At 29.8% G+C, this 14457-nt stretch overlaps 2 protein-coding genes and 1 non-coding gene across 6 annotated transcripts in view; 2 read left to right on the forward strand and 1 right to left on the reverse strand.

The window, feature by feature from the left end:
• The window catches only part of LOC108684525 (hexokinase type 2), a 17912-nt gene extending 8628 nt beyond the window's left edge, over positions 1–9284 (reverse strand). For 2 of the 4 annotated variants that reach the window (XM_018188888.1, XM_018188887.1), the window contains exon 1: positions 7201–7497. In XM_018188888.1, the coding sequence (XP_018044377.1) occupies positions 7201–7344 (144 nt within the window). In that variant the 5' untranslated portion in view covers positions 7345–7497. Of the gene's footprint in view, positions 1–7200; positions 7498–9077 lie in introns of those variants that run through there. The other 2 variants (XM_018188889.1, XM_018188890.1) reach the window with 2 other exon arrangements.
• Positions 9283–14457, forward strand: part of LOC108684526 (BRISC complex subunit FAM175B-like) — a 9428-nt gene continuing 4253 nt past the window's right edge. The window contains exons 1-3 of the mRNA XM_018188893.1: positions 9283–9360; positions 13580–13723; positions 13881–13971. Of these exons, the coding sequence (XP_018044382.1) occupies positions 13637–13723; positions 13881–13971 (178 nt within the window). The 5' untranslated portion in view covers positions 9283–9360; positions 13580–13636. The remainder of the gene's footprint in view (positions 9361–13579; positions 13724–13880; positions 13972–14457) is intronic.
• Positions 13323–13406, forward strand: Trnal-cag. The gene has a single exon. It is a non-coding gene; the product is annotated as a tRNA-Leu (tRNA).

Below are 14457 nucleotides of genomic sequence, written 5' to 3' on the forward strand. Positions count from 1 at the left end.
TTTTAATAGTAAATTAAAAAAATTTATAATAAATAGATTATCATATATGTAAAAATATTCAATTAAATTATAATATCCAAAATACATTTTATTTGTATTTCATAAAGATTTTTTGTTAATATCAAAAAATAAAGGTTTTTTTTCTAATGTAATGAGCCGGCACTGTGGCAAATCAGTTAGTGGTGGAAGAGTGAGTGGGGTAGCAATGGCAGTAGAAAGAAAGAGGGGTGATTTTCCCCTCGCATGCATTCGATGTTAAGGTGGAAGCTCGTCCTCAAGGGCAAATGGATCAAAGCTTTTCTGAAGTAGATATTTCCTATATTATTTCCTAATAAAAATGATTGACCAATCTATATTATTTCCTATATTATTTCCTAATAAAAATGACTAACTGATACTCAATTATATATAATTTCATTGATTAGTTAAACATAAAAGATATATTATTTTTATCTCTTGAGTCGCCTTAAATCTTTTGTATTTTATGAATGATTTTATAAACCATTTATATGGATATGATTTTAACGATTTTGAAAATTATAAATATTATTAATTTTAAATCATTGATTGTATAAGTCGTGATGAAATAAATAGAAGTAACTTAATATCCAATTCAGATAGAAAAATCATTAAAATTAAATATTATTTGTTGATACAAATCGATCTAAAATTTATTTCTACAGCAATTTTAAAGCAGTCATTATATAAAAATTCTGTTTGAATCAATCTGTTATTATATTTGAGTGAAAAAATATTGGATAAATTCAGGTTAATACCATCAGATGGCAGAACTATATTGATCATAACTTTAATTAATATTGAATTTTATTAATATTGAAGAATTTATCGAAATTGATTACACTATTATGATGAAATTCATTGCTTCAGACGGATCTTTTATGGATGACGCAACGTTTCAGTGAGTTAAAACATGTGGGAGTGAAAGTCGGATCGCGATTGGTCGACCTCGGGGGCTCGCCCGTTCAATCCCTCGTTGGTGACGTCACCAAGTCTCTCCTTTAAGAGACGAAAATATATACTACTGCTACTTACTACTACGCAAGCTATCTCGTTATTTTCTATTTTATTTAAATAAATTTTTTTTAGAAAATTAATTTCTTTTTTTCAATTTGTGTTAATTCTTGTTAATGATCTAATTCTATTTTTTTTATAATCTTTCTCAGTTCCGTATTTTTAACGGCATAAGAAATTATACGTAAATATATATTATATGTAAATATATATTATTATATAATAAATGATAAAATTACATAATATCAATATAATAAATATTTATTTTGTAATTTTTAATTCAGAATGTTTTAAATTCTGGCGATCATACATATCAAGAATCATATGATTCAATCGTTAAAAATCTACAACGTGTTGCAATTTATTTGTATGCGTAATGTTGTTATCTGTGATTCTGCGAAAGAGATTATTTTATACTGAGGTATTAAACTTCCTTAGCTAATATATCTCTTTGAATTGTCAATAAACACAAGCCGGACTGACAAGACGCGATCAATAAGATAGCGTCTGCTTAGTTGTCAGTTATCGATGCAATTTAATTTCGACATTTTTCATGTCGTCATGCTTACCTAATTATAGAAAAGCACACATTGAACAAAGAATAAATATAATAAAAGGATAATGTTTTTGCACGTAATGAATATGTATTTATTGAAAGGAGTAATCGAATGATCATTTACATAATCGTAAATATATAATTTGTATTCATTATTCGTTTTTCAATTCGTTTTTTTTTTCAAGAAAAATTTTTTTAATTTTCTCTCTCTCTCTCTCTCTCTTTATTTTATAAAAAATTTTATATAAATCTGTAATTTAATAATAAAGAAAATAAACTCTCGCTCTATGTTATTTGTTAAATCATCCTATTCTAGTTAGATATTTCCTTCCTGAATTATCTCTAATTATTTTGCAATATCTTTTCCTAGTTCCTGATGATAATTTCATTTTTAACAGGAATAATACTTTGTATTGTGAGTATAATGTGTTGTGTATACATTGCATTTTTCGTGAGAAAACGAACCATTAACAAAAATGAACCATTCAGATAGAAAGTAAACAATATTTTTTATGCCATAATGACGTAAGTCATTTTGCATGACGCGAATAAGATTTTTTGTATATTTTGTTCTTTTTTTTTTACCAATTATACATTACAACTTGTAAATTATACATTACAATTTGTAAATTTTAAAAAGATCGGAAAGAGCGATATTTGTCCAAAAAAATCCAGTTTTGTCTACAGATATTGAATGAGATCCGGTTCTTTTTAATGAACTTATGGCATTTCTGATGTTGATAACCCTGTCAGAATAATTCAATCAGTCTTATCGATGACTTTGCTTAATAATCTAAACAATATAAACATTCCCGATTCCCGATATTATATCGTTTATCCGGTGGATTGTATATCTCGACGGATTTTCGTGCCTTTCGATAAAAGCCGAAACATCGTACGTATAAACTTTGTACATAAAATTCTCTTGTTTTTCCTTCTGCATTAATTATTTATCGACAACGATTAAAGTCCGGGTGTTTCGATAAAATTGTCTTTATAGGCCTTCGATATTTCGTTAGGGTTATCATCTCTGACGATACGTTCTCTGATTGCGCAGACATGTAATACAATCGCTTTTGTAATGTAGAAAAGCAAATGAATGGTAAAAATCTTCGATATTTTTGTCGCGAAAATATATTTCTAAATTGAGCGAAGAAACTGCGATTAATGTTCGTTGTATTCCTTCCCCTTTTTTCGCCGGTTGTATACATAACAGAAAACATACTGAAAAGATACCCAGTAATTCTGACATATATTTTTAAGTATCTTTCTCTCTTTTCTCTCTTTCTTTCTCCCTCTCTTTGCTGGAAAAAAATGCGTACGTGTAGAAACACATGTGCATTTCGAGCTTGTGTGTATGATTTTGTACATATGCGCGCCTTTAAAATCGAGAGGTTTTTACATTTTCTATTGTCCCAAATTGTAAGAATTAATTTAAAAGCCTTCTGATATTTTCTTCTAAAAATTAAAAAAATTTTTTTCATATGTTTTTCACATCATATACATATTTTATTTTAAAATCATGAGGAAGAATGTTATACAAAAATTTCCTAATTTTTTCACATTTTCTCAAATTCATTGTTGACTTGAAAACTTGCAAATTTTTCACGAAAAATAAAATAAAAAGTTTTTTTGCACAAAAATATATCGCTTTAACACGCAATACCTGGTTATCGCGAAACATTTGTGCGAATGTGTACTGTAAAACTTTTAAAACATTTTATATGCAATGACCTAGTACTTTAGATAACAGCTTCGCCAAGTTACTTAGCCTTGTAGTTGAGTGCGTCGTATCTAATGCGTCAAGAATAGGTTTTATAATTGTATATAATCGAAGTGAAGTAAGTGGAGACAGATAGAATTCTGTGAACGTTTCGAACGTCGCGTGAAACAGGATCGTCGCGATGTTACATAATGTACACGTTGCTGTTACAATCATTACTTCTTTGTGCGGTGCACAGTAATACAATACATGACATATGGCGACCAATGGTCGATGCAGCTAATAGCAGCGTCAAATTGAAGCGTCTACATTAACTACGTCAACGCATGATTTAATTTTTTGCGTTCGCAAATGAATTATGAGAAAAGAGATAGCAGAAAAAATGGCAAAGCATGCATCACGTATCACGTGAAAGATCTTGAAGATATTCCTAATGAATTAGGACAAAACACTAAGAATATTAAATTAATAATTTACAATTTTCTCATCGATGCAATAGAATGCTTAAATGAATTTGATCTTTGAATTATTTCAACTTACAATGGGCTTCAACAATAAACAATTGAGAGAAATTGAAGAAAAAAAATAGAAGATAGGAAGAAAAAGAAAGATTCTTAAAAAATCGTTTATATTTTAGGACCTAGAAAAAAAAGAAAAAATAAGCAATATGAAGAAAAAACACTATAGTGAATATAGTGAAAAAATATAATATAAAAAATTATTTGATTAAAAAAAATTTTAAGTCATATCTGATTGATTGATGAGCACTTTTTAATAAACAATTTATGATTTTTAATTAATAATTCATCATTTTTCTGAAATTTTTCGCTTTTTCACATAAAACACATAATTAAAATACATAATTAAAATAACAACACATAAAACACATAATTAAAATAAATAATAAAAATATAAATTAGAAGTAAAAGATGCTATACATTATTACATTTACGATTTATACAAAAAGAAAAAAGTAAAGGTACTTTATTTAAGAAAAATTCCTGAATCTTGGAAACGTTTCCGTAAACTAAGATTTCTTCTAAAAGAAGAGAGAAAAGTGCAATAATGTTACAATGTGACAAATCGAGAATTCTTTTTCACTGTAAGATCCTCTTTGATGAACGGAATGAGGTAACATTCATAACGCGTTATTAATATTCAACGTGATGACGTCACACAGTACGTCAAACGCGCTATTATTATTTAGCAACGTATTAACTACTCATCAATAACGTATTTCGATTAAAAGTTTCGCGTTGCATTAAATTACGTAAACAATACAAAACATGTTCCATATTCACTAATCCAATTCCAGTGGTATGCATTTATCAAAACGTATCCGGTGACAAAAACAGGAGAAAAAGAAGAATAGCTTACTCGCACAGTTCTTTTGCTAACAGCATACATTTTTTCCTAATGAGTCACTGTCATATTTCTGTTATGTTTCTTGAAACAAGAATTTAGATATCTTTAATCTTAATGAAGATTTTAAATTCCGGCAACATTGGGTTGTTGCATTTGAAATATTTTTACAAAGTACAATGTAATATATAGGACCGAGAATTTCAAGGATGAATTCAGTACATTTTAAAATATCGATTCTCATTTCATCTCTGAATGAATTGGTATTTATATCAATACTACTGGTATTCATATCAATAATTCAAGGATCTCAGAAAAAATTAAAATCGTATTAAATTAAAATAATTCAATAGCTTTTTATGTTATAAAATGAGAAGACATTTTAATTTTTTTTTTTTTTTTTTTCGAGAATATGATTCTCTTTTAAATGAAAAAGTTATTAAGAGAAAACAGACTGTTCTTGTCGCATTATATAAAAATATAGAATAATTTTGTAAATAATATGAATCTTTCTTGATTTATTATGACTCTATGAAATAAAAATTTGAAAAATTGCAAACATTTATGACAAATGAAAATATATATTTTGAAAGAAGGTAATATTATCTTATTTATAATATATCTAATATTTCATATTATTCTTTCGCAATTATTTTTCTCTTTCAATCTTTCCCTATACTTTTGTACTTTTTGATTCTATTATTATTAATTAAATTATTTGATTATTAATTTGATTTTTATTAATTTGATTAAATTAATTTAGTATAATATAAAAAGATTGGATTGCCTGTTTAGATATTTCTGGGGTGCACATTTCCACTTCGTTACTCTTGCAACAAGGTCTTCGAATGAACACCGTAACTGGCTGGAATCATTGTGCCAAGATTGTGCTAGCTGATTGATATAATTTCTTACGTAAGCAATATACATATATTTGATAAAAAATTTCGAATTATTGACAATTGTGAAGTTTTAAATTATTTTCGATTATAGTTTTAGCTACATATTTTTCAACATCGTAAAATTTTAATTTATTTTTAATAAATGTTTTATTTTATATAATGTATTACATTTTTAATTTAAGTACATAATCAAATGTATGCACGCTGTTTTTATAACCTGCTTGATATGATTATGTTTGTTGATTAATGATCATATGAAAATTACCAAATTTGCACCGGGCACATATCCTGGTTCCATTAGTAAACAGAAACAAATACTTTCTTTAAAAATATAAATAATTCTTGTGAAGCTCAGAAATTAAATATATGATGACATATGAACTGTGAGCAGCGTAATGACAGGCGCTGAGGTTATTTTCAAACTAAACATGCTACTCGCGGAAATCGATAATCAAGACAAAAAGAGAAACCTAGTTATATTTCTCTATAAATTTTTATTTTGTTGTATTTTTCATTAGGTTTTTAATTTTCTTAAAATGGTTCTTTAGTAAATCGAGTTACCATAAAAATGTCTAATTTTTTAATGAAGTTGAAGTACCCCGAAATTGATGTGGGCAAAATTCTATGGTAGGTTAATGGTGAAATAAGAGAAAAAAAATATTGAAAATATAACTGTTCATGTATAACTTGTGACATATAAAGTTCGCAGACGCGAACTTCTTTGATTAACTGCACACAAATCTTATCATAGACTTTTCTCAAAATCGAGAATATAATAGTTTTAAAACGTTATGCTTTTAATGATCACAATAAAGTAATAGGTCAACCGCCATTCTGAAAGGATATTTACATGCATAAACTTGCATATAAAAATAATTGCATATAAAATTTAACCTCGAAAAGTAAACATAATCTCATCTTGTTTTCGTTCGATAAAGATACAGCTCTTGATTTACTATTGTATATTCCATACTATTTTATTAAAATATAGTTTTAATATTTTAGCCAAATTATGCAGATATTTGTAATTTTGGGTGGGCCCTGGTAAGACATCGCAAATTTTCACTTTACTAAAGAGAACTATCTTAAAAATTTTCAATAATTTTATCAAAATATCGTAAAAAAGATAAACAAGAGCAAGACAGCTCTAATTAATCTTAAAAGAACTTTTTAAATTAATATATTTTTTTAAATTAACATTTTATTATATGTAATACAAATGTAATAAAAATTAGATATGATTACTGAAATAATAATATTCTGTAATATATTTTTTCCTCAGATATCTTATATAATGAAATTTATATAATGAAAGAATAAAATTATCAACATAAATTATTTCTTTAATTATTCGCAATAAAGTCTTCATTAGAAAAAATCCAAATATACAATAAACAGGAAATTAATTACAACTAATAAGAAACATTAAATGCACTTCTATAACTCACTAACAATACAACTATTCTCCTCTTTTAATTATTTTGATAATTAAATTCACGGTAATAAGAAATTCATAATTGTGCGAGGAAAATTAAAAATTTCCAAGAATCATCGAAATAATAACATCTGAATAATGATGCATTTTTATCATGAAAAATCTTATACAAGAAGAAAACGTAAATTACCTCGTCTGTCGGATTTAAGTACATTTCTGGATCCCGATAAGACGTTTCAGAATCCCTTCTCGAATATCTCCGTATATCTAATGTTTCTTTCTTGCTATAACACTTGCATATTCTGCTGAATAACGATCTGTTTTTTGTCTTCATGTTGTTCAGCTCACCTTGATATTTCCTTTGACCTTGACCTTATCTTTAACTCTGACCTCTCTCTTACACTTTTCTAGTAAAATGATAATTTCGGGACTGATCCTTGCACACGATTGCTGCGCGATTATTGACTGTCCAAGAACAATATCAAGAGACATCTGACCCTGAATAAACACTTGGCAAAATAATTTTATCCAATGCGTTATTGGCGCCATCTGAAGGTATTCGTCTTCCGAAATATAATGCGCATGAGAACTGAAAATCAATGAATACGCCAGCCGAAAATCATCCCTATTCACCAAGATTTTAAGAGTTTACGAAAGAGGTTACGAAAAAAAGAAAAACAAAACATAACATAATATCGTATTAGAACTAATAGAGGACAAAAGAACACTTCAAGGGAATTAGAAAAACGAAAAGATGAGAAATGGGAAGTTCAATGTCATGTTCCCGCCTGGGCGAAAGTTCTGAAAATAGATTTCTCAGAAGCAGAAGATTTCCCTAACATATTTTTATTACTGAAATTGATCTCTTCTGAAGAAGCAGAAGGCGTCGAATAAATTACGTTGAATTTGATGTTAGGTGCAAGCAATTTCGCACGAAGCTATTTATATTTAATAATTAATTATTGGAAAAATTTTTACGGTTCTCTAAATATCTGACCTTGAAATGTACCTACTCAGGAGGAAAATTCAAACATCCCGCCATTTTGTTTTCTATAGGGTCATTCTACGTTTACGAGCAAACATTGTTTCGTCGTAATTTCCTGGCACGAAATTCAAATATCTCGCAAAATTTCGCATTATTATTTTAAGCATAAAATATACTTTTTCATTTAACATTCAAAATATTAGAGATATTAAAAAATTCTCAAGAGAGAATCTCCTATTTTCATGTTGATGGAAATACAGAACAATTTAGCAGTAGAAAAGTTAGAAATAGAATAGTTTGATTTCCTCAAACAACAAGAGGAAAACATACGAATGTGTATGTCACGCCACGTCACACATTGAAAACAAATTGTCCAATAAAACTGTCTAATAAATCATATCTTTGAACAGTTCTACATAAACTGTTATATATCTTTGTATATCTTTGAACTGACCATAAATTGTCGTATCTTTATAACAATAAAATATGTATTTTTAAAAATATTTTTTTTTTAATAGGAAACCCTTGTTTAGCACTCTAAAATTTTTCTCATATATGTAGATAGCTATAAGAAAAATTACAGATCGATTTCAAGAAAGAGAATTGATCTGTCCGCATATTTCACAACTTAATTGTTCCTTTTTGGTCTTGTCAGCGGTTTTTTCATTGTGACAATGACGAATCGCTGTGAGAGTCTATATGCAAGTAATAAAAATAAAAATGTTATGTAAAATATATTTGAGAATACGAAGATTAAATTTAATAATTCATGTCTGCAGTTGAGCATGATCTTATTATCGTCAATCGAATTGGATAACGATATCGATTTCGAAGATTTCTTTTCCGCAGATTAACTTTTTGGAGTACGGCAGAAATACGATATTATCAAAAACTGCTTGAAAATAATTCTGCTTAGAAATACATCCTGTTTTGCGTTAAGAAATCAGATATTCTCCCATGTTATGAATGATATCGAATTTACGTGCGTTTCGTCATATAAAACATCGGGTTATTCGAGTTCATGACACGGGGTATGTTAAGGATGAATGAATAGTTTTGCACAAAAAAATTTATGTACTTACGCAACGAAGGTCAAGGATGCCGCGAAAGGAGGGAGGGATCATCGACTCACCGATTGGTCAATGTGCTCCCATTTTTCCCCGACATAGTCCCAGACTTGTTCGGTCATTGTTCGCGAAAAAAAAAGATGAAGAAACGGTAGAAATACGATAACGAGATACAATAAATATCGATGGAGGCGTATCGTGATTAGTGGCAAGCAATCACGACACTCTCGGGATCACTGTGGGCTTACATCATTTGCACCGATGTTCGCGGCTGCAAATATAGCCAATCTTCAAATATGTATGTATCTCTTGTCTTCCTGTGTGTGACTCTGTAGGTATGCTTTGACTGCATGCGTAATTTTCGCGGAGTATTTTGGGCGAGTCAATGTGTAGAGATGGAACCAAGTATCTTGCGTGACAGTGTTCACTTACTCTATTCTAATTAGGTTGTTCGGAACTCCTCGCCACTGCTTCGAGGCGCGAGAACGATATGATGAAATGAATATTAATAAGAGCTTAATGAATATTTACAAGAGATAAATCCATAAACACGACTCATATAATTCTGGCGCCGTCTTTACCGGTCTGAAAATTATGTGTTTTCTGATTCATACATTCCAAAACTCAAGTATGCAATAGGAAAGGTCTTAGTTTAAGATTGCAACAAATCGCTTCAGAGATAATCTAGAGATTCATCTAATCTAATGAATTTACGAAGTCTAGTAAATGAAGAACGGAAGTTTATCTTAGTTTTTTAATATATTCTCTCATGAATATTCTGAATTAAATCTGATATCCGAATCTAATTTTGCGAAGTACGAAAATTAACGTTTTAAAAATTTGAGATCGATCTAAACCAAGCTGTCTTCGAATTTTAAAATGAATGTAAAATGAATATCATATAAATTAATTTTAAAATGAATATTTAAAGGATATATACATTTATGCATATTTTAAGGTGCGATCGAGTTGCCACTTCGAAGTATTTTTTGATTGGTCAATTAGTAAAATTCTTTCTTCCGATTGGCCAATCAAATGCTTCGAAGCATTTAGCGGCAACTCGAGATGTTGCACCCTAAAGATTCGTCTACAATGCGGTAGTAGATTAAGGAGTAGATGTAGAAATCGATCAATTATAGTTGATTATTTTTCTCATATTCAACTATGATTAGTCGATTTCTAAATCCTTAATCTATTACTGCTACTGCCTATTGTAGACTATAAGACATAAACGCGAGTCACAAATCGCAAGTTTGCATTATGCCTGGTTTATACTTCGGTATCTTAATCCTAAAATCTTAAAATTCATACATAAGATGCAGAACGCGGATCATAGATCACAAAATTAGAAACTAACCTAACTTAACCTAACCTAACCTAATCTAACGTATTTTAATTATAATATGGTTGTTGAACGCAGAACGCAGGACACAGAAAGTTGAACTTCAACTTTCGCGTCCTGTGTCTTGCATCCTACGTATTGCAGTCTGCGATCTATTAAACCTATTCTACAATAGTCGTAAACGTAGTTGTAAGTGGTTGTAGTTGTAAGAATTGACCAACCAAGTCGAATGTAAGGATCTTTGATTGTGATTGGTCAATTCTTACAATTAGAATCACAATTACGCTTACGATTATTGTAGAATAGATTTTATACATGGTCTATACTGGGCAGTAACAGTAGTTGATTAAGGAATAGGCGTAGAAATCGACCAATCATTGATTTTTTTTCTCACATTCAACTATGATTAGTCGATTTCTATTCCTTAATTCATTATTGCTACTGCTCATTGTAGACCATGCATTACAATCTGAAATATGTTTCATTTGCGACTTATGACCTGCGTTCTGCATCTTATGTAGATCGAGCTTCAGCTTCTTGAAGCGTCATTTTAAAAATTGAAGCATCGAATTGGCTGATACAACAAGCTTGCAACCTGTGTCTTACAGACTCGTGTCTTATGGATCGGGCTTAAAGGTGTCTTTTTATACTCGACACTCATTTTCGGCATCAAAATAAGTCACGTAATAGAAATTGACGAATATCAATTTTGATCATGTGACTTAGGGAGCATATTGGCCGTATAACTGTACAACATATGCCATAATCGGTAAAAATTGATCAATCATCTTCGAATATTTCCTTCTTACAATGGAATAAGAGGGGAATATTCAACTGCGATTAATCAATTCTTACAGATTACGGCATATAAACGCCAATATTGGTTACAGCCAATATAAACGCTTCCTTAGACTTAGAAATACGATTTTGGTCAGATGGGAATGTTCATATATGACTGCCAGTACTGAGTATCAATCACTTTTTTCCTAGGATGAAAAGTGAAAAATTTCTCCATTACCTTTAATAATTAAAATTTTCAATTTTCACTTTCCATTCTAGAGATAAAGTTTCATGATTGATATTTTTCATAAAACTTAAACTACTAGGGAAAGGGGGGGGGAGAATACGTCGAGCAAGATGTAAAAGACAGAATTTTTCTATCCTCTTCTATCCTCTTTTGGAGGAATGCTCAGAAAGAAGAAAAATTACCGAGCAGGACAAAAATATATCTTCAGATCTTGCTCACTTTTCAATCATTGCTTGAATAGGCCATTTCCCCTCTAGTGGTTTAAGCTCTATGCAGTATTGAAAATCTATAGTTCTCGTTACTATACGTATACTGTATTGATAACTGGCAGTATATATTTCATTGAAACAAGACTATTGACGCTGAACTTTACACACACACATATATATATACACTGAATGAGCATCAAGGAAAATTCGTGGCCGCAATTGATCAGCCATTTTAGTTGGGACAATATTTGAGCGAATCAGAAACGTTCGCGCGCGCGTTGTGATCGATGTATCGATCAATGTATTATTGAAGTATGGAAATCTATATGGACATGAATATAACAAAAATAATGCCATTTAAAATTTATTAGTATAATATTATTAGTTTAACAAAATAACATTAATAACACTTTTCATATACTACATCGTTAACATATGTGCAGGAATTGATACATTTAACAAAATTTCCTATCTATGAAATGCCTTTTTTACTTCTCTGCCCATACCCAGGCATTTTATGTTGATGCTTTGCACATTTTACAGTCACGCGATCTTATAATCTTTCAAAATAATCTTTCAAATACAATTCCGCACGGGATAAAATTGCTGACATATGCGTCTCACTAAAAACGTAAGTGCGTATGAGCACCTGAAAGCTTTTGATTCGCTCTTATATTGACCAAATTAAAATAGTGCTAATCAATTAGTGCCACGATTTTTTATGCTTCACAGCGGAGATGCTCATTCTAGTTATATATAATTCAGATTATTGCATTTCCTTCGAAAAATATTTTTAAGTTACTATGAATGAGTAAATATATATAAAGATTACTGTATCAATCATTGAAAGTAAATTAACTTACTAACTTAATAGTTAGTCCATCAAATAGCACTTGCAGCGTCATTTTCAAGATTTTCAAAAAAAATACTTTACAACAATCGTAACACTTTACAAAAGTGAATTGTGTCGTTCTTGTAAATAAAAAGGAGTTTTCTACAAAGATTATTTAGAGTTAGTGTGTTTCAAGTTTATAGAAAAAGTTGTTTTATTTTGAATTTAATCATTTGAATCGATCAAGATAAATATAAATTAACTTGATGATATTTTGAGTTACATCACTTTTGATGAATTATTCTGAATCCATTAAATTAATTATATTTTGTAGGATATCAAAATCGATTTAGAAAGGCTTTTAAAGATTATCAAACAATGATAAAAAATGATATTTGATTTTATTTCTAAATATATTCTTTTTGCCAATATTATTTGATTAGTTAATAATTTTCTATTAAGTTGAAATATATAACTTTTCTGTTAAGTTGAAATAGTTTTTCTCTTTTTTGAAAAATTTAATTCTTTGAGTTATGTCACTTTTTTTAAGTAAAAAAACGCGATTGATCTTGTTTGTATTTTTAAAGGATTCTTTGTTCGATTCGAGACATTGTTTTCGTTTCTTCAAGTTTATTTAGAAAATTTCATTATAATTTCCACATATAATATCCTCAATTTATTTGACTCGTATTTCTGTGAAACTATTTATAGTTTTTAAATTCCGATACTTTCCTGAAGCCGATTGTTGCATTTGTTAAATACATCAAAGTTGCTCTATTTTGAATCATTCGATTTCACAATTCGAATTTTAAGTCTCATCGAGCTCTAATCACCGACAGTACGATACGAGGTCAGGATGGCCGAGCGGTCTAAGGCGCTGCGTTCAGGTCGCAGTCCACTTCTGTGGGCGTGGGTTCGAATCCCACTTCTGACAATTCTTTTTTTTACTTGGAAAAAATTATGAGATATCGCAATGCTTAAATTAGAGGACAATTTGTATTTAAATATACATTTTATATTAAACATGATAAAAATTATACGCATGTATTAAATTCTATACATATATAAGCATTCTCAATTTTCTAAATGCAACGTTGCACTTTGCAGATTGACGCATGCACGGCAGATGGCTAACCACGGCTAACGTCAGAGACTGTCGTAAACATGGCGGATGGCGACTTGCTCGTTACTATTTCGGGTGCGGCGCTTTCGTTGCTGTTCTACGAAAATGTACGCAGTGTCGGCGAGCAGGTAAAACGAATTATATATCGATTTGTCAATAAAGTTTTATAATTTTCCGTTGCGCAGAAAAGCTGTCTCCGGAAGACAGACTTGCTTCTACTGTCGTATAACCTCTGCGTATATACGCTTGCCAATAATGAGTAATGACGTTTCGTAATTTTTGCAGATGGGCTTCCTCCTTGGTGAAGCGCTCGAATTCATCATTAAGACCTATACCGACTCCGACAATCAAGTGGAGACCATCAAGATTCACATTAGTGAGTACAGTCGTCTCGATAATCCGCATCTTTCATTCTTTACGTGTAAACAACAAAAGAAAGAATCGAGTGCAGAAGGTGCATTTTGAACGACGACATATCCATTTTTAATTGCAGCAAGTGTGGATAAAAAGAGCGTATTCCGAACGTATTTAAAATATTATTTTTATTTCAAGTCAATGAAAAAAACATTTACTGTCTTTTTGTGCGTAAAACCAGATTTAAAACGATTTAAGATTCTCCTGTTGAGGTAAAAGCAGTGAAGTGTTTAAAGTGGGGCATGTTTTTTATTTTAAAGTCAAAAAATTTGATGAATGAAACTTAGATGCATTAAAGACCATGAAATAGAGATTAGAGTTATCTTATTCTAGGAATAAGATAATTTTAGTTCTCAGTTTTCTTCGTTCTGATTGGTTGTATTCTAATCTTTATACTCTGATATGAATTTAAAGATGCACTGTATTATAATTATAGTATATATATATA

Source organism: Atta colombica, unplaced genomic scaffold, assembly GCF_001594045.1.
Source record: "Atta colombica isolate Treedump-2 unplaced genomic scaffold, Acol1.0 scaffold135, whole genome shotgun sequence".
Lineage (NCBI taxonomy): Eukaryota > Metazoa > Arthropoda > Insecta > Hymenoptera > Formicidae > Atta > Atta colombica.